Here is a 19,150-nt window from a genome sequence, read left to right as displayed (position 1 = left end):
CTTAGGCTTGGCTCTCCCCAGAGTACAGCTCAGAGCCCCAATCACCCCACCTAAGAGCACACATGTCCTCAACCTCAGGCTCACCCAAACGCTCCCACCCAGCCTTCCCACGGCAGCCCCCGCCCCAGCCGTGAGCCACTGTGTCACAGGCGGTGCCAAGAAGCTCAGCGAAGCTGTTGGGGGTGGGGGGGCATTCTGCGTGTGCCCAGCAGAGGACTCGCTTAGCCCACTGTCCTCCATCCCTGCCTCAGGTGAACTCTCCCCTTGTCGCATCAACAACGGGGGCTGCCAGGACCTGTGTCTGCTCACTCACCAAGGCCATGTCAACTGCTCCTGCCGAGGGGGCCGCATCCTCCAGGACGACCTCAGCTGCCAGGGTGAGAAGGGGAGGAGGGAGGAGGCACTGACGGGGGGCGCTGGGCGTAGATGGGGACCGTCTCCTCCCAGACTCTCCCAACAGCCCAGCCCCACAAAGCCTTTCGTCAGGGTGCGACAGGATGGCCTCAGTTCCTGGGGGGAGAGGTGTACGGGCACTCAGAGCCCCGAGGCCCTGCCTCAGGAAGCTCCTCCACCTTCCTCCCCAGCGGTGAATTCCTCGTGCCGAGCTCAAGATGAATTCGAGTGTGCCAATGGCGAGTGCATCAACTTCAGCCTGACGTGCGACGGCGTCTCCCACTGCAAGGACAAGTCTGACGAGAAGCCGTCCTACTGCAGTAAGGAGGCTCCTCCAGCCCCACAGCCCCTGCCCGCACCCCCAGGCCCCCACCTCCTGAGTCACCAGCCTCAGCCTGCAGCAGGGCGGGGCATGGGAGTGAGAGGAGCAAAAGCTGCCCCCCGCAACCCCGACCCGAGAAGGAGTCGAGCCTCATGCCGGGCCCGTAGCAAAGCCTCAAGTTTGTCAAGGGAGCAAATGCAGGACGTCTCTTCAGAGGCAGCCCCTCCCCTGTAGCTGCTGCTGACTGTGGCCTGCTCCCCGTTCCGCAGACACACGCCGCTGCAAGAAGACTTTCCGCCAGTGCAACAATGGGCGCTGTGTGTCCAACATGCTGTGGTGCAATGGAGCCGATGACTGTGGGGACGGTTCTGATGAGATTCCCTGCAACAGTGAGTGGGACCCATGCTGGGCCTCGGACCGCCCCCAACCCTGTCCCCTCCCACCCCTCACCCTTGCTGATCTTTGGTCCCCAGGCCCCAAGGAGTCTGGTTCAGGGCACTATATGATGGGGCTGGACAGGCACTTTGGGCCAGGAGCTCTGGCCTGGGCCTGCCTGGCCCCCCCAGGGAGGACCCCGCCTGATGGCACCGGGTGGGTGCTGTTCTAGAGACGGCCTGCGGTGTGGGCGAATTCCGCTGCCGGGACGGCACGTGCATTGGGAACTCCAGTCGCTGCAACCAGTTTGTGGACTGTGAGGATGCCTCGGACGAGATGAACTGCAGTGAGTGATGCCCCTTTCCTGGGTGCCTCCTCGGGTGCCCTGCCCTCCTGCCCGGGCTCCTCTGCCTTCCCTCTGGCCCACGTGGCAGCTCAGTCCCCTCCCAGTCTGCCCCAGGCCTGGGCTCCCTGAGACTCAGGGAGGGGGCAGGGAGTGGAAAGTGCGGGCAGAGCACCCCCACCAGCCCCCACCCCCCGAACAACATGGTTCAACTTTCTAAAACGCTTGAAGTCTCCGTATGGGCCAGCAGCTCTAAGGGAGGGTGTTTGGAGGGAACCTGGTGTCACCCTCATCCTCGCCTTCGCCAGGCGCCACCGACTGCAGCAGCTACTTCCGCCTGGGGGTGAAGGGCGTGCGCTTCCAGCCCTGTGAGCGGACCTCCCTCTGCTACGCGCCCAGCTGGGTGTGCGATGGCGCGAACGACTGCGGGGACTACAGCGACGAGCGCGACTGCCCAGGTCCGGCCAGTGGGCAGGTGTGCGGTGGGCAGCGGACCCCCGAGGTGGTTTTGCCTTCATGCCTCCCTCGCCCCCAGGTGTGAAGCGCCCCAGATGCCCCCTGAACTACTTTGCCTGCCCCAGTGGGCGCTGCATCCCCATGAGTTGGACGTGTGACAAGGAGGACGACTGTGAACACGGCGAGGATGAGACCCACTGCAGTGAGTGACCGCAAGCACCCACTCACCTGAACTAGGCACCCAGAGGACCTGTGGGGTTGGGGCTTCGCCTTAGCCGCTGAGACCCTGTCCAGGCCCCACCTCTTGATTCCCTCGCAGGAAATGCCCTCCTTTGAGAAGGGCACCCAGGGCTTCACCCCATGCCCCCAACCCAGACCCTCAGGCTCTGAGACGGGGGCTGTCTCTCCAGCCCCTGCTGAGCCCCCCACAGAGGGTGCCATGGGTGTCTCTCCCATCCGTCCTCTGGCATCTACCTGCCCAGTTGAGTGACCCGCCATCCCTTCCCCATCTAACTGTGGCTTCCAACTGCCCCAGACAAATTCTGCTCAGAGGCCCAGTTTGAGTGCCAGAACCATCGCTGCATCTCCAAGCAGTGGCTATGTGATGGCAGCGATGACTGTGGGGACGGCTCGGACGAGGCTGCTCACTGTGGTGAGAGGGGCCTGGGGTCTGGCTGGGGAGGTGGCCCTGGGAAGGGCAGAGCCCCCTACGCACCCCACCGGGGACAGCACAGCAGTGGGGACGTCACCCCAGCTGCCTGGCCCTGCTCCTACTGCTCTTGCGTCTCTCAGTGGCTCCCTGTTCCCTCCACAGAAGGCAAGACATGCGGCCCCAGCTCCTTCTCCTGCCCGGGCACCCACGTGTGTGTCCCCGAGCGCTGGCTCTGTGACGGTGACAAGGACTGTGCTGACGGCGCTGATGAGAGTGTCACAGCCGGCTGCTGTGAGTGGTGGGGCTGTGGTCTCACTTTGCAGAAGGGGAGACCGAGGTCCAGGGGAGGAAGTGTTTCCGCAGGGGTCACTCAGGCGGTCAGTGGCAGAGCCCTGTCTACAGCCCAGGTGTCCAGACGCCCCATCCAGCGCTCTGCCCATTATACCACTCAGACCACAGGAAGGTCGGGGGGTGACAGTCAGCAGCCGGTCGGGCGGGGGCTGAGGGGCCGTATCCGCCTTTGTCCGCAGTGTACAACAGCACCTGTGAGGACCGCGAGTTCATGTGTCAGAACCGCCAGTGCATCCCCAAGCACTTCATGTGTGACCACGACCGGGACTGCGCCGACGGCTCTGACGAGTCCCCCGAGTGTGGTGAGCCCGGGGCCGCAGTGGGAGGGGGCCCCGCCCTCCTCGCACAGGCCACCAGCCTCACCTGCCCTTCCCACCGCAGAGTACCCGACCTGCGGCCCCAACGAGTTCCGCTGCGCCAACGGGCGCTGCCTGAGCTCCCGGCAGTGGGAATGCGATGGTGAAAATGACTGCCACGACCAGAGTGACGAGGCCCCCAAGAACCCGCACTGCACCAGCCCAGGTGGGCCCCACGCGTGGCTCCCTCCCCACTCTCAGCCCCTGGCCCCATCCCCGAGAGTGCCCAGGACCTGGCTGACCTGCCACCTCCGTCCCCCCAGAGCACAAGTGCAACGCCTCCTCACAGTTCCTGTGTAGCAGCGGGCGCTGCGTGGCCGAGGCGCTTCTTTGCAACGGTCAGGACGACTGCGGCGATGGCTCAGACGAGCGCGGCTGCCACGTCAACGAGTGTCTCAGCCGCAAGCTCAGCGGCTGCAGCCAGGACTGCGAGGACCTCAAGATCGGCTTCAAGGTGTGCTGTGCCCCGGGTGGGAGCCTCCACGCTCCCGAGCCTGGCTGGGACTCCTTTCTCCATCCCTCATTGATTCATTCATTTATTCATTCGTTCATTCATCCAACAAGGGCTAACTCAGCACCTATTCTGCCAGGCAGTGTTCTAGGCACTGGGGACCCAGCATGGAGCACAACAGAAATCTCTGCTTAGTTGGTTCTGCATCTGTTTGGAAGGTAGAGCCAGCAGGCTTTGCTGGCAGATGAGGTCAGGGGCACGAGAGAAGGAGGGAAATGCAGATGTCAAGCAGGCACCAGATGCACAGGTCTGCAGTTCAAGGGAGAGGCCAGACCGGAGAGAGAGTCTGGGAGCTATCACCATAGAGACGGCATTTAAGTCATGAGTCTGGATAAGATCCCGAAGGGGGCGAGTGTAGATGAAAAAGAGGGCGGTCCGAGGCCTGAGCCCTGTGCTCAGCCACACTGAGGGCAGTGAGGTGAGGGGGGAGCAGCAGAGGAGCCTGAGCAGGGGCAGCCTTGGGGGCAGGAGAGCAGCCAAGCGAAGAAAGTGCTGGAGGAAGAGGTGATGGGCTCTGTCAGATGAGGCTCGCGGGTCACGTAAGAGGAGGCCTGAGCCTCGACCTCGGGACGCAGAGTCGTGGCAGTCACTGGGGACTCACGCCAGTGGTTTGGGTGGGGGTGAGAGCCAGACGGCTGGCGTGGGCCAGCTCAGTGCCTGTGTGCTGCCTGCTTCCCTCGGTGAGGCTGGGCTTCCCCGTCACAGCCAGCCACCCAGGGCGGAGGGGGCTTCTGACCCTCGGTCTCGAGGTGAGAGGCCTGCGGTACCTGGGGCGGCCCAGACCCCTGCCCGTGCCCACCCCAGGCTCCCTGTGCCCGCAGTGCCGCTGCCGCCCTGGCTTCCGCCTGAAGGACGACGGCCGGACGTGCGCTGACGTGGACGAGTGCAGCACCACCTTCCCCTGCAGCCAGCGCTGCATCAACACCCACGGCAGCTACAAGTGTCTGTGTGTGGAGGGCTATGCCCCCCGCGGCGGCGACCCCCATAGCTGCAAAGCTGTGACTGGTGAGACGGGGGCTTAGAGGGTGTGCCGTTGGCCCTGGCAGGCAGCCAGGGGCTGTGGCGGGCGGGCTGGAACAGCAGGGCTGAAGGCAGGCTGGGGACCGGGGGTGCTAGAATGCGCCCCAGCCAGCAGCTGAGCCGGCCTCCTCTGCCTCCAGACGAGGAGCCGTTTCTGATCTTTGCCAACCGGTACTACCTGCGCAAGCTCAACCTGGATGGGTCCAACTACACGCTGCTTAAGCAGGTGCCAGACCCGCCCTCCTCACCCCACTGCCTCCCCAGACCCACAGCTATGTCGCTCACCCAGTACAGCCCCTCGTTCTCCGCACTCGGGCCCATGGCCATCCCCCCACTGACTTCTCCCGCCGTCCACGTCCTGACTCTTCGGTCTCCTCTCTGCTCACCCCCCAAACCAAGGGCCTAAACAACGCTGTCGCCTTGGACTTTGACTACCGAGAGCAGATGATTTACTGGACAGACGTGACAACCCAGGGTAGCATGATCCGAAGGATGCACCTTAACGGGAGCAATGTACAGGTGAGGCCGGGGGCAGAGAGTCAGCCCGTGTCCCTGCCCAGAGGGCCCTCTCCGTTTCAAGGTCATCTCCCCTTCTTCTCACCCACCCCACTGAATTATTCCTTTTCCCCGCTCCACGCTGAGTCACCGCAGGACTCTGCTTGTCCTCACTCCTCTCTCCCCTAAGCCCAACGAGCGAGGTCTAGGAGATTCCTGTCTCTTTCCCTAATTAGCAGTAAGTTCCCCTTCTGTCTGACCTCCCTTAAACCTGTGCTCCCAGGCATTGTGGGGTTTGGGTTGTGGTCTCTCTCATCCAGAGACCCCTTTCCTCGAGCCTGGGCTGACACCATGCCCGGGCCTGGGCCTTTTCCATCCGCTGTGCTCCTAGAGCGGCTGAGAGTCCTGCCCCAACTCACCCAGGGCCCTTCCTCCCTGCCCCTGCCCGCAGGTGCTGCACAGGACGGGCCTCAGCAACCCCGACGGGCTGGCTGTGGATTGGGTCGGCGGCAACCTATACTGGTGTGACAAAGGCCGGGACACCATCGAAGTGTCCAAGCTCAACGGGGCCTATCGCACGGTGTTGGTCAGCTCTGGCCTCCGTGAGCCCAGGGCTCTGGTGGTGGACGTGCAGAATGGGTACGTGGGCGAGGACGGTTGGGGGAACCTCTGAAAGCAGCTGGTACACTCGGGCGTCCAGACCCAGCCTCCCTGCAGGCTCCTGGTGGGACCAGTTGCTGGATCTCTCAGGGCTCACTGCTCACCCACCTGACAGGTACCTGTACTGGACAGACTGGGGGGACCACTCACTGATCGGCCGGATCGGCATGGATGGGTCTGGCCGCAGTGTCATCGTGGACACCAAGATCACGTGGCCCAACGGCCTGACACTGGACTACGTCACTGAGCGCATCTACTGGGCCGACGCCCGTGAGGACTACATTGAGTTTGCCAGCCTGGATGGCTCCAACCGTCACGTCGGTCAGTGTGCCAGTGAGGCTGCCCAGGCACAGCAGACCTAGTGGGGATGGGGGTTCTGAAGCTACAGGGGATCAGGCCGTTGGGGCAAGAGTAGGCTTAAAAGCCAGAAGGCATGGTCTGAGGACACCACCCACCAGGGGTCTGGGGGTTCAGAGCACCCCAGGATATGCCCCCTGGATCCGCCCAGGCATGAGGCCACCACCAGCTCCCTCGGGAAGGAGAGAGAGAGGCACCTTCCCATGCACAGTTTCAGATGACAGGCCCCGAGGAAGGTGGGAGCAGAAGGGCTGGGGCTGGCGTACCCAGGACGCCCCCACTCCCTCCCAGGGAACCGTAGAGTGTATTTGGGCAGGAACCTGCTGTCAGACAGGCCAGGAGTTGCATTTCAGCTCTGCCACTTGCCAGCTGTGCGGCCAGGGGCTGGAGCTGGGCTAGTGCCCACCTCATAGGGTTGCTGTGGGGTTAAGGGCCCAGTAGGGAAGGCGCCCAGTACTACTCGGTGCTGACCGGCCACCCGGCCTGTCCCCCGGCCCCCTGCCACCCTCAGTGCTGAGCCAGGACATACCGCACATCTTCGCCCTGACCCTGTTCGAGGACTATGTCTACTGGACCGACTGGGAGACAAAGTCCATCAACAGAGCCCACAAGACCACGGGCACCAACAAGACGCTCCTCATCAGCACACTGCACCGGCCCATGGACCTGCATGTCTTCCATGCCCTGCGCCAGCCTGACGGTAAGCGGCCGGGGACCGAGAGCCGACCCCTGATGAGCCAGGCACGAGGGGCCCCTGAGGTGGGATGGGGCCCTGTTGTCTCAGCAGGGATTCCAGCCCACCCCTTCCCCAGCACTGACCAAGCAGTGCCTGCAGACACCAGGAGATTCGGAGGCCTGTAGGCAGGCTATGTTCTGGCTCTCAGGAGCTACAGCCCAGCTTGGGTCCAGCCCTAGAATCTTGTAGCAGCGAGGCCCTGAGGCCGTCCAGTAGAGCAGGTTTGGGTGGAGACCACCAAGGCCAGACCCCGAAGGTAGGCAGGCCAGAGCTGAGGGGGAGAGCACAGGGGAGGCCGCGTGCGGGGCTTGGGTCCAGCCTGATCCTGGGACCTCAGCAGAGTCCTCTCCTATCTCTGGCTTCAGCTCTCTCCTGAAAGAGCAGGGTCTGGACCCATCCCACCTCTGCCCAGGATAGATGGGCCAGGCAGCCTTTGAAAGACCAGAAAACGTGTTACCAGTGAGCACTGCCCTCGCCCCGCCAGAGGCCAGCGGCCCAGGGAGCAGTGGTCCATAAACTGGGCCAGTCTGCCACCCTCTAACCACGTTTCCTCTGGCAGTGCCCAACCACCCCTGCAAGGTCAACAATGGCGGCTGCAGCAACCTGTGCCTGCTGTCCCCCGGGGGCGGCCACAAGTGTGCCTGTCCCACCAACTTCTACCTGGGTGGCGATGGGCGCAACTGTGTGTCCAACTGCACGGCCAGCCAGGTGAGATTCTTCCCCAGACCCCGCTCCCCATGCCTCGATCCCTGATCTCCCACACCACTACCTGCACTCCTCCTGGGACCCCAGCACCCGCCCTACTGTCCTCACACATCTGGTTTTCCCACGCTAACACCCCCGCATTTCTTGCCTACCTCTTGTCTCCCCACAGCAATACTTTTACACCCGTCACCTCACACAAACACCCCACCCCCTAACCCTGACTCCCCCCCCAAACCTCCACACAGATGCCCCCTCGCCTGGCCTTCCTGTGCTCACCACACCCCAACCTCCCATCCAGCTCAACCTCCCCCCAAGATACCTGACCCCCCTGCTTCTTTGAGACATCCCGGCCCCTCGAAAGAAAACCTCCTGAGTTCCCCAGACCCCCACCAACCCCTCTCGCCCCCACCTGCCCTCCAGTTTGTGTGCAAGAACGACAAGTGTATCCCCTTCTGGTGGAAGTGTGACACGGAGGACGACTGCGGGGACCACTCGGACGAGCCCCCGGACTGTCGTGAGTGCCCGGGCGGGGTGGCAAGAGGGTCCTGCGTCAGGGCCGCCCGACTCCCGAGGCCCCTAGTGGCCCACCCCCCGGCCCTGCTGATGCTGAGCCTCCCCTCCCGGCAGCTGAGTTCAAGTGCCGCCCAGGACAGTTCCAGTGCTCGACAGGCATCTGCACGAACCCTGCCTTCATCTGTGACGGGGACAACGACTGCCAGGACAACAGTGACGAGGCCAACTGCGGTAAAGGGCTGCCCTCCCGCCCCGCCTTGTCCTCCCCGGGATTTGGGGGTTTGGTAACCACGCTCCCAGGGCAAGGAGGCTCAGCCCACAGCGGCCACCTCTCCAGGCTGGACTCCTGCTGCTCCAGCCCTGGGCCTGCGCTCTCCCCCCGAGGGAGTGGGACCCCCGCCCTTCCCGAGTCCTGCATCCACCGTTAGTTACCCTCCCCTCCTGCCACCCCCACAGACATCCACGTCTGCTTGCCCAGTCAGTTCAAGTGCACCAACACCAACCGCTGTATTCCGGGCATCTTCCGCTGCAATGGGCAGGACAACTGCGGAGACGGGGAGGATGAGAGGGACTGCCGTGAGTGCCCCGGGCGGTGGCAGGGAGGGGGGGTGTGGAAAACGGGCACGGAAACACAATTCACATTGAAATCCAGCCCCCACTTCTTCTAGGGGTCGTGCTGCTCTCAAGTAATGTTACTAGATGAGCAACATAAATTATATGGGGTGTGACTTGGTTTGCTCGTAAAATCATCACGCACATCGTAGAGATGTGCAGATCCAGAAGACAAAATCACCAAAATTGAAGATAATTTTCCTTCCTCCCAAGAAATTGCTGGCAGGACCAGGACAAGGCCAGGGCTTGGAAGAGGGAGAAGATGGGGATCTTGAACTGTGCGGGGGAGGTGGAATGGGCAGGTCCTCATTCTCTCCCCAACCCCACAGCCGAGGTGACCTGTGCCCCCAACCAGTTCCAGTGCTCCATCACCAAGCGCTGCATCCCCCGAGTCTGGGTCTGTGACCGGGACAACGACTGTGTGGACGGCAGTGACGAGCCCGCCAACTGCAGTGAGTCTCCGGGAGCCCACCCCCCCTCCACAGTGTCTGCTGCTCCCACTACCCCCACGTGTGACCCCCCTCGGTGGCCGCTCCCACCCAGACCTCACCCTCACAGTGCATTCCTGAAAGGAGCCTCCCTCTCATCACTGGGCCACCCCCTTGCAGCCCAGATGACCTGCGGAGTGGATGAATTCCGCTGCAAGGACTCGGGCCGCTGTATCCCGGCGCGCTGGAAGTGTGATGGAGAGGACGACTGCGGGGACGGCTCGGATGAGCCCAAAGAGGAGTGTGGTGAGCTCCCCAAGCCCTGCTCCAGGGAAAGGCACCTGACGGGCAGGGCTGGGGCTGCCTGCCGCCTGCGTCCCCGTATGGCCTGTGCCCACCACCTCCTGTCTAATTCCCGCCCCGACTCCTGCCAGCATCTCATCAGCACACACCTGCCCACCTATGGGATCTGTCGATCCCCTCCCCAAAGCAGCTCCCTCCACTCGCGTCCCTCCTGCCCCAGAAGGTCCCAGAGACTCCACATCTCAGAACACGGCCTGGACTCCCACTGCTGACCTTGGTCAGGCTGGAATGCCCACTCTCCCGCTCCTGGCCATCTTGACCACACCTTCCGGGGCCCTGATGTCTGCCCCCGACTCTGTCCCTGACTGCCCCTCAATCTTGCCTCTTCTAGACGAGCGTACCTGTGAGCCCTACCAGTTCCGCTGCAAGAACAACCGCTGTGTGCCGGGCCGTTGGCAGTGCGATTACGACAATGACTGTGGCGACAACTCTGATGAGGAGAGCTGCAGTATGTCCCCTACCCCGTCCCACCTGGCCCAGCAGGTGTCCTCCCCCAGGAGACCTCCCCGCTCAGTACCCCTGCCCCTACTGCCACCAGGCTGCACTAGAGCAGGTGGCTGCTTCCCAGGGCTGGGGGTCAGGAGCTCCCTCCCGCCTCACCCCACCCCACCCCACCCCACCCCGCTCCATGTTGTGTATTTGAGTTTGTGCCATTTCACCTCATCTCATGTTTCTCTCCATTTTCACACTGTCCTCTGGGGGTTGCAGAGGTAGGTGTCTCTGATGTGCCCGTGCTCCTACCACATCCCCTGCTGCTGCCCCGGAGCCCACCTGTCCCCGTGCTGTGCCAGCCCATCATCCTTTACTGGCCTCTCCCTAAACCCTGGTGCTTGCCTTAGTGGTCTTGTCCCTCCCTTCCCCTCCCCACACACAGTCTGTCCTGAGGGCAGGGCCAGGGACCCGTGCCCTCTCTCATGTGTCTGCCCCAGAGGGGTAAGTGTGAGTGCCCTCTGGGCCCGACTGGTCCCATGAGGGCAGCCAGTTGGCTTGCCCGGGATTAGTTGAGCATCTTGGTCATTATGCCAGTCAACTGTGGCCTTCAGGGACACAGGGATGGGTGATATTGCTCTGCAAGGGCTGGAGATGCTCTCGAGGGCTGAGTCCCTATGCCCACCCTCCTGGGGCCTGTCTCTCCCCTGTCCTTCCCAGCCCCTCGGCCCTGCTCTGAGAGTGAGTTCTCCTGTGCCAATGGCCGATGCATCGCTGGGCGCTGGAAATGTGATGGGGATCATGACTGTGCAGATGGCTCAGACGAGGTGGGCAGGGAGACCAGAAGGAGGGAGGGATGGCCTTAGAAGAGTCAGGGCAGGCCTGCAGGGGTGCCCAGGTCTGACCAGGATGCTGCTCCTGCGCCCACAGAAAGACTGCACCCCCCGCTGTGACATGGACCAGTTCCAGTGCAAGAGTGGTCACTGCATCCCCCTGCGCTGGCGCTGTGATGCAGATGCTGACTGCATGGACGGCAGTGATGAGGAAGCCTGCAGCACTGGCGGTGAGCCCCTCCAGCTCGGCTCCCCGGCCCTCCCACCCTACCCCCACCCCGCAATAGCACTTAATCAGGAGCCAGTTGGGTTGAAATCCAGCAGAAAAACCTGTGGGCTGTGTCCACCCAGGCCCCACCCCACAAGTTCCAACACAGCAGTCAGCTGCCCTGAGAAATAAAGTCCCTGCTCACTTTCCTTTCCTGGGGCAGTGGGCAGGCCGGGTGAGAGAAGGTTGGCGCTTGGAGCACTGAGGGCAGATGTCCTAGCTCTGCGCTGGGGGGCTAAGGACAGGGATTGGAACCTAGGTCTCCTGACTCCCAGCTGAGTGTACCTGCCATTGAACTACAGTAGCCCTGCCACACCGGAGCCCTGCCGCACCACCAGAGAAAGAGGGCTCTCTGGACCCCTCTGGACACTTCCCCAAAAATGCCTCTTCTCCCCTAAATACCAGAGGAGGCAGTTCTGCCCAGCTTACCCGGCTGGTAGAAAATTAGGAAACTCGGGTTCGATCTGGTGGTACCACCGCTTTCTGCGTGTTCCCTCTAGGTCTCTGCCCCTGGAGGGAGGGCAAGACCCAGCCGCCAGCAGCCTGGGGCTCAGGGCTCATTCTTTACTCTTTGCTCCCCCTGACGCCCAGTGCGGACCTGCCCCCTGGACGAGTTCCAGTGCAACAACACCCTGTGCAAGCCGCTAGCGTGGAAGTGCGACGGCGAGGACGACTGCGGGGACAACTCAGACGAGAACCCAGAGGAGTGCGGTGAGGCTCCTGGGTGGGGGCGCGGCTTCGGACGGGGCAGGGCTCCAAGGCGGGGGCGGGGCTTCTGTCGGGGCGGAGGCGGGGTTCTGACACACCCTGGTGGCCCTCGGCCCGCCCCCGCCCCCGAGGCTGATTCTGACTTGTCTCCTCTCGCTGCTGCAGCCAGGTTCGTGTGCCCTCCAAACCGGCCCTTCCGTTGCAAGAACGACCGCGTCTGCCTGTGGATCGGGCGCCAGTGCGACGGCACGGACAACTGCGGGGATGGGACTGATGAGGAGGACTGTGGTGAGCAGGGGGCCAGTAAGGGGGAGCCTGGGGAGCCTAGAGTGGGGGTGCTGCACAGGCAGTGGGGCTGGGCCAAGTGGGCTCATCATCTGTTGAGCCGATTCACCGGGAGAGGGGAGGATCCAGAAGAGGGGAGGATCCACTGCCGGGAGCCTGGGGCCCCTGTTTTGGAGGGAAAGAAGCCCCTGGGGAAGGTATTGAGGTGGAGACTGAGAATCTGGATGTTTAACCAGCTTCCCCTGAAGCTTGACAGCCAGGCTTGGGACCCCCTCTACCCGTGACTGACTGGGGGTTCCAGTGGGAAGAGGGGGGCAGGGTGGTAAATACCCCGGACCTCAAGCCCCGCCCTCCCCCAGAGCCGCCCACAGCCCAGACCCCCCACTGCAAAGACAAGAAGGAGTTTCTGTGCCGGAACCAGCACTGCCTCTCCTCCTCCCTGCGCTGCAACATGTTCGATGACTGCGGGGACGGCTCTGACGAGGAGGGCTGCAGCATCGGTGAGACCCGGCGTGCTGGGGCAGGGTTTAGCCGGGAGGGGCTGAGAGCCGAAGCCCAGGCCTAGACTCTCTGTCTTTGCAGACCCCAAGCTGACCAGCTGCGCCGCCAACGCCAGCATCTGCGGGGATGAGGCACGCTGCGTGCGCACCGAGAAAGCCGCGTACTGTGCCTGCCGCTCTGGCTTCCACACGGTGCCAGGCCAGCCTGGATGCCAGGGTAGGAAGGTGGGGCCCAGCGGGGCGGGCAGAAGCCCCAGCCGCAAGACTTTCCATGACCCTCCTGTGTAACCCCCAGACATCAACGAATGCCTGCGCTTCGGCACCTGCTCACAGCTCTGCAACAACACCAAGGGTGGCCACCTGTGCAGCTGCGCGCGCAACTTCATGAAGACGCACAACACCTGCAAGGCGGAAGGTAGGAGCTGGGAGAGGACGGAGAGAGGGGGCGGGGCTTACAACGCCAGGATAAGAAACGGGACCTGGAACGCTGTGTTTTCCTCCAAGCACCCTTGCCCAAGCTTGGAATTCCAGACCCGCAGTACAGCTTTCTGCACTCCGTTCTGGCAGCCGTGCAGGGGCCAGAGGTCCTGGGGCTGAGGAAGTTTGGGGGGAGAGCACGCAGGTGTGCATCACCACACTTAACAGAGCCAAGTGTACCCCACCTGCATATTCTCATTATGCTTTTCTCAGGTTTATTGAGGTATAATTGACAAAATTGTAAGATATTTAATGTGTGCAAGGTGATGATTTGATGTACATACGCCCCGTGAAAGGATCCCCCCCCATCGAGTTAACAGTTATCAGTTCACGTATTTACTTTTTTGTTTGTTTGTTTTGGCGAGAACATGTAAGTTCTACACCCACATATGCTTTGACGCACACCTGCACCTTCCTCATGCCTGTATACAAACACACCCCACATCCATGTATGCACACCCAGACACACACACACACTGTGCACATACAACCCCACCACATGTGCCCAAGTGCACTCAGATGCCCATGCACACCTGCCTCCCTCCATGGCCATGCTCATACACCCCCACATGTGTGTGCACCCGCAAGCAGATATCAGTGGGGATCAGGGACCGTGGTGATGCTAGCAGAGGCCATGAGGCTGGAGGAGGAGGGACAGCAGGTCACACTAGATCACCTCAGGAGAGGAGAGGAGGGGAGGCGGGGGAGGGGGGGAGTTCCAAGGGCTGAGGCTGGAGTCCTCAAGCCTGGCTCTGGGACCGGATGACAGAGGCTTCTGGCTGGGTCAGATGGTTCGATTAGGAGAAGAGACACTGTTAGTGTGAAAGGCGCTGGGCTGGGTGGGGAGCACGTTGCGGCGGCTCCTTCCAGCACCAGGCGCAACAGCCCCCAGCCCCACCTTTCACCCCCGCCAACATCTGGTCTCTTGTCCCTCCAGGCTCTGAGTATCAGGTCCTGTACATTGCTGATGACAATGAGATCCGAAGCCTGTTCCCCAGTCACCCCCATTCGGCTTATGAGCAGGCCTTCCAGGGTGATGAGAGTGTCCGCATCGATGCCATGGATGTCCATGTCAAGGCTGGCCGCGTCTACTGGACCAATTGGCACACGGGCACCATCTCCTACCGCAGCCTGCCACCTGCTGCGCCTCCCACCACATCCAATCGCCACCGGCGACAGATTGACCGGGGTGTCACCCACCTTAATGTGAGCACCCAGCCTGGGGTGGGGCCTACATGGAGGCACGGGCTGGGTGGGAAGATTCCAAAAAGCAGACTGTTCAGAGCAGAGTTTGCAGAGGACAGCAGAAGGGGCAAAGGGTGAGACTGGCACGCAGGGCAGATTCTGGATTACGTCATGAGGCACGGACAGCAGGTAGACAGAGCAGCACCATCATCAGTAGGTGTTTCTGCCGCATGGCAGCCCGAGGCTACAAGGCACAGGGGGCACCTGGCCAGCAGCATCAGAGCCACGTTCAGTTCCTGATCGTCACAGCCAGCCCACTAACTAACCTATTCCATCTTACTAGCCTATTTCGTCTCTTTGGGCTTTACTCTGTTCCTCAATAAATCAGGGTCGTGATATCTAGCAGGGACAGGCTGGCCGGGTGTCGGGGGGCTGGACAATGGGCAGGAAGACGAAAGGTGGAAGCCTCTGAAACTATAACCCCCTCATCCAGATTTCAGGGCTCAAGATGCCAAGGGGCATCGCCATCGACTGGGTTGCCGGGAACGTGTATTGGACCGACTCGGGCCGAGATGTGATTGAAGTGGCACAGATGAAGGGCGAGAACCGCAAGACGCTCATCTCCGGCATGATTGACGAGCCCCACGCTATTGTGGTGGACCCGCTGAGGGGGTGGGCAGGGGTCCTGGGGGGAGGCATCTGGGCTGGGGCTAGGAAGCCCTGGGTTGGAGGTGGGTGCCCAGCATCCCCCGGCTTGTCCTTCCTCTCCCAGACCAGCCTGAGGTCAGAGTCCTCCGCAGGCCCCTGGGTCTTCCAGGCTGCGCCCAGCCCTGGCCCTCCCTGATGCTGCCTGGGGTCCTGCTGGCCTGCTCAGGTGGGGCCTGACCTCCACTTGGCTGGCTGACATGGGCAGCCAGGTTCTGGGCTTCTCTGCTCCAGGGGGCAGCTCTGCCCACTTAGACGACTCTGGAGCAGCACAGTGTGGTTTTAGAGTAAAAGATCTTTAACCAGGTCAGGAAGTTGACTCCCCCCAGTTCTCTCTGGAGGAGGTGGACAAGAACACCCTCCTCTCTGTGTACCCAGCAGTCTCTGTGCCCTGTGCCCACCTTGAGTGGCCTCCTGTGGGAGCCCAGGTCCTAGCCACACTCACTCCTTCTCCCTCCCCAGCACCATGTACTGGTCAGACTGGGGGAACCACCCCAAGATTGAAACAGCAGCCATGGATGGGACCCTTCGGGAGACACTGGTACAGGACAACATCCAATGGCCCACAGGTCCGTGCAGGAGTGGGCAGGGGATGTGGGAGGGGTAGGCTCGCTGAGCCTGGGGCCACACAAAAGTTAGGGGAAGAGGCTTGGACTGGGATGGGACAGATGGGTTGTAGAGGCTTTTCCCAGAAGAGGTGATTGGGAGTGATCATGGGAGCAGGGTGGAACTGTCCCAAACATGGAGACAGTCCCGCTTGCTCCCACAGCCTGGGGCAGGGAGGCTGGGCCTCACGGTGCTCTCTGCTCCCCCAGGCCTGGCCGTGGATTACCACAATGAACGTCTGTACTGGGCGGATGCCAAGCTCTCAGTCATTGGCAGCATCCGGCTCAACGGCACTGACCCCATCGTGGCTGCTGACAGCAAACGAGGTCAGAGTCCACCAGCAGCCTCGGGCCCTTGTCCTCCCCTCTGAGCCCAAGGCCTCACCTAGCACCTACCATCCTCCTCAGCCTGGCCCTCAACAGTCTTGCAGTGCCTTTCAGGCCCCTCCCAACCAGACACCCCCTGCACCAGTCCTGCAGGCCTGAGGCTCACCCTGACCCTCTGGGCCACTTTTCCATTCATTCATTCTACCAATGAGTATATTGAGCTGAGTGGAGGCAATATGGGTAATAATAGGAACTTAGCCAATGTGAGAAGAGGGAGCAGAAGTTGATCCTGACCCCAGATGTCTAGGGCTGATGGGACCTTTTGCCAGTAGTGGCCACAGCAGGAGGAACAGGTTGAGGAGAGTTTGCTTTGGGATGTTTGAGTTAGAGGTACCTGGGAGCCTTGGGGCCCAGTGTCCTGGAGAGTGCGACCAGGGCCTGAGTCCCCTCTGACCCCTCCGCAGGCCTAAGTCACCCCTTCAGCATCGATGTCTTTGAGGATTACATCTATGGCGTCACCTACATCAATAATCGTGTCTTCAAGATCCATAAGTTTGGGCATAGCCCGTTGATCAACCTGACGGGGGGCCTGAGCCACGCCTCGGATGTGGTCCTGTACCACCAGCACAAGCAGCCTGAAGGTGAGTGGAGACAGAGAGCCCAGGCTGGGGCAGGGAAGGCCAGTGGGTGCTGAGTCTCCAGGCTGCAGCCTCAGGTCCTGGTGGGCAGGGGAGGTTCTGGGTCCACAGGGCTCAGCATCCTCCCACCCCTGCCCTCACCTGCAGTGACCAACCCCTGTGACCGCAAGAAGTGCGAGTGGCTTTGCCTGCTGAGCCCCAGTGGACCTGTCTGCACCTGTCCCAACGGGAAGCGACTAGACAATGGCACCTGTGTGGCTGTGCCCTCGCCAACGCCCCCGCCAGACGGTATGCTCACGCCCCTCCCCGGTCCCCCATCCCATGCTTCAGAGCCCTCCTCCCTACAGCACCTGAATTCCCCTCACCACCCCCCGGCTCTGTACACCCCCACCATGATCCTTCCTGCAGCTCCTCGGCCCGGAACCTGTAACCTGCAGTGCTTCAATGGTGGCAGCTGCTTCCTCAATGCACGGAGACAGCCCAAGTGCCGCTGCCAGCCCCGCTACACGGGCGACAAGTGTGAGCTGGACCAGTGCTGGGAGCACTGTCGCAACGGGGGCACCTGTGCTGCCTCCCCCTCCGGTACGGCCTTCAGTTCTCCTGCTGGGACTCCTCCCGGCCCCTGGGCTCCCAGCCCCTCCAGCAAGCCGCCTCCGCTCAGACAAATCCCCCGCCCCTTCCCGGCCTTACTTCACCCCTGCCCCCAACCCCGTGTCGCTTTCCTCTGCCGTCTGCCCTCCGCCCAGGCCCTCCCAGCCCTGTTCCCCTGCAACAGGGCAGGGTGGCTCAGTGGGCCACAGCCCCGCTCACACATCCTCTCCCGCCAGGCATGCCCACGTGCCGGTGCCCCACAGGCTTCACGGGCCCCAAATGCACCCAGCAGGTGTGTGCGGGGTACTGTGCCAACAACAGCACCTGCACCGTCAACCAGGGCAACCAGCCCCAGTGCCGATGCCTGCCTGGCTTCCTGGGCGACCGCTGCCAGTACCGTGAGTGAGCCGTCCCTGGGCCCTGGGGCAGGGCATGATGGAGCTGGGGGTCTGAGAGCGTAGGTTGATGTCACAGGTGCGAGTTCTCTGGAGAGAGGCCGTTTGCGGCCCAGCCAGGCGCAAGTTGCCAGTGCTCCCCCGTGGAGGGGTCAGCACACTCCCCACCGAGGTAGTGAGCCCTCTGGCATCAGGATTATTCAAGCAAAAGCAGTGCCCTGTCAGGATGCTCCGGGACATCTTTGTACCTTGGAGCCTGTGACGTGGGGGCAGCCAGGGGCTCGGGAGGAGGTGGGAGTCACCCAAAAGGCCTGGGGGTCCCCTCAGGCGGGCAGCTGCCCCCCACAACCTCTGGGGGACCCTCCTGAGGGTGGCGTTCGAGGCACCTCCTCTCCCACCCCCCCAAAACACAGGGCAGTGCTCTGGCTACTGTGAAAACTTCGGCACGTGCCAGATGGCTGCTGACGGCTCCCGGCAGTGCCGCTGCACTGCCTACTTCGAGGGGCCCAGGTGTGAGGTGAACAAGTGTAGCCGCTGTCTCGACGGGGCCTGCGTGGTCAACAAGCAGAGCGGGGATGTCACCTGCAAGTGAGTGGGGCCCCGCCCTGAATTCTGCCCGGCCAGACCCTGCCGTGTCCCACCCGCCGCCCACTCCTCCCAGCCCCGCCCTGCCCCTTCCCCAGCATCTCAGACACCCTCCATCAGCCCTGCCCATCCTCTCACTCCTTCCTGCAGCTGCTCCGATGGTCGCGTGGCCCCCAGCTGTCTGACCTGCGTTGGCCACTGCAGCAATGGTGGTTCCTGCACCATGAACAGCAAAATGATGCCTGAGTGCCAGTGAGTTGGGCCTGCGCCTCACTGGGGCCTAGATTATCCCTCCCTCCCCCAAGTCTGAGCCGGATCAGCAGAATCTTGCGGTCCCTCCCAGTTTCCCCGGCAGCCACGGTTGTGGATGTCATGCCCCCTCAGCTCTGCCCCTCCTGTCTGCAGGTGCCCACCCCACATGGCGGGACCCCGGTGTGAGGAGCACGTGGTCGGCCAACAGCAGCCTGGACGTAGGTGGCAGCGGCTGGGGAGGCAGGGCTGCCGGGACCTGGGACGGAGGACTTTGTGCCTCCTTGGCCTTTCAGACTGAGCTCCCCACCTCCTCCCCTCTAGATATGGCCTCCATCCTAATCCCTCTGCTCTTGCTGCTGCTGCTGCTTCTGGTAGCGGGAGTGGTGTTCTGGTACAAGCGGCGAGTCCGAGGGTGAGTTATGGGGAGTCTGGAAAATGGTGGCCATGATTTTACCACCCTATAGCCATATCCGCCTGGAATCCCTGCCCCCAACCTCCTTCCTCCTCTCAGGGCTAAGGGCTTCCAGCATCAGCGGATGACCAATGGGGCCATGAACGTGGAGATTGGGAACCCCACCTATAAGATGTACGAAGGCGGGGAGCCTGATGATGTAGGGGGCCTACTGGATGCCGACTTCGCCCTGGACCCTGACAAGGTGGGCTGGGAGGACAGGGGAGGAGGCTTCCAGGACAGGGACAAAGGGCTGTGGGTGGGGTGA

General features: G+C 62.4%; 1 protein-coding gene across 1 annotated transcript in view; it reads left to right on the top strand.

Annotated features, from left to right (window-relative positions):
• LRP1 (LDL receptor related protein 1) overlaps window positions 1-19,150 on the top strand; it is an 81,599-nt gene that overhangs the window by 61,446 nt on the left and 1,003 nt on the right. Inside the window, exons 45-88 of the mRNA XM_081249992.1 lie at window positions 252-377; window positions 585-713; window positions 985-1,104; window positions 1,323-1,436; window positions 1,742-1,891; window positions 1,969-2,091; window positions 2,425-2,541; window positions 2,704-2,832; window positions 3,072-3,194; window positions 3,274-3,414; window positions 3,512-3,702; window positions 4,581-4,764; window positions 4,920-5,005; window positions 5,179-5,298; window positions 5,726-5,913; window positions 6,050-6,255; window positions 6,803-6,991; window positions 7,587-7,735; window positions 8,153-8,246; window positions 8,360-8,476; window positions 8,702-8,821; window positions 9,187-9,309; window positions 9,466-9,591; window positions 9,980-10,096; window positions 10,798-10,904; window positions 11,008-11,140; window positions 11,770-11,889; window positions 12,052-12,174; window positions 12,531-12,671; window positions 12,754-12,888; window positions 12,967-13,086; window positions 14,086-14,354; window positions 14,827-15,005; window positions 15,501-15,607; window positions 15,854-15,970; window positions 16,435-16,611; window positions 16,756-16,896; window positions 17,017-17,190; window positions 17,436-17,597; window positions 18,008-18,182; window positions 18,330-18,431; window positions 18,585-18,649; window positions 18,753-18,843; window positions 18,943-19,087. Coding sequence (XP_081106118.1) covers window positions 252-377; window positions 585-713; window positions 985-1,104; window positions 1,323-1,436; window positions 1,742-1,891; window positions 1,969-2,091; window positions 2,425-2,541; window positions 2,704-2,832; window positions 3,072-3,194; window positions 3,274-3,414; window positions 3,512-3,702; window positions 4,581-4,764; window positions 4,920-5,005; window positions 5,179-5,298; window positions 5,726-5,913; window positions 6,050-6,255; window positions 6,803-6,991; window positions 7,587-7,735; window positions 8,153-8,246; window positions 8,360-8,476; window positions 8,702-8,821; window positions 9,187-9,309; window positions 9,466-9,591; window positions 9,980-10,096; window positions 10,798-10,904; window positions 11,008-11,140; window positions 11,770-11,889; window positions 12,052-12,174; window positions 12,531-12,671; window positions 12,754-12,888; window positions 12,967-13,086; window positions 14,086-14,354; window positions 14,827-15,005; window positions 15,501-15,607; window positions 15,854-15,970; window positions 16,435-16,611; window positions 16,756-16,896; window positions 17,017-17,190; window positions 17,436-17,597; window positions 18,008-18,182; window positions 18,330-18,431; window positions 18,585-18,649; window positions 18,753-18,843; window positions 18,943-19,087 — 6,065 coding nt within the window. The remainder of the gene's footprint in view (window positions 1-251; window positions 378-584; window positions 714-984; window positions 1,105-1,322; window positions 1,437-1,741; window positions 1,892-1,968; window positions 2,092-2,424; window positions 2,542-2,703; window positions 2,833-3,071; window positions 3,195-3,273; window positions 3,415-3,511; window positions 3,703-4,580; window positions 4,765-4,919; window positions 5,006-5,178; window positions 5,299-5,725; window positions 5,914-6,049; window positions 6,256-6,802; window positions 6,992-7,586; window positions 7,736-8,152; window positions 8,247-8,359; window positions 8,477-8,701; window positions 8,822-9,186; window positions 9,310-9,465; window positions 9,592-9,979; window positions 10,097-10,797; window positions 10,905-11,007; window positions 11,141-11,769; window positions 11,890-12,051; window positions 12,175-12,530; window positions 12,672-12,753; window positions 12,889-12,966; window positions 13,087-14,085; window positions 14,355-14,826; window positions 15,006-15,500; window positions 15,608-15,853; window positions 15,971-16,434; window positions 16,612-16,755; window positions 16,897-17,016; window positions 17,191-17,435; window positions 17,598-18,007; window positions 18,183-18,329; window positions 18,432-18,584; window positions 18,650-18,752; window positions 18,844-18,942; window positions 19,088-19,150) is intronic.

This window comes from Mesoplodon bidens (assembly GCF_964165515.1).
Source record: "Mesoplodon bidens genome assembly, chromosome: 11".
Taxonomy (NCBI): Eukaryota; Metazoa; Chordata; class Mammalia; order Artiodactyla; family Ziphiidae; genus Mesoplodon; species Mesoplodon bidens.
The sequence above is the reverse complement of the archived record's forward strand: the minus strand, read 5'-3'. Positions and strand labels throughout refer to the sequence as shown.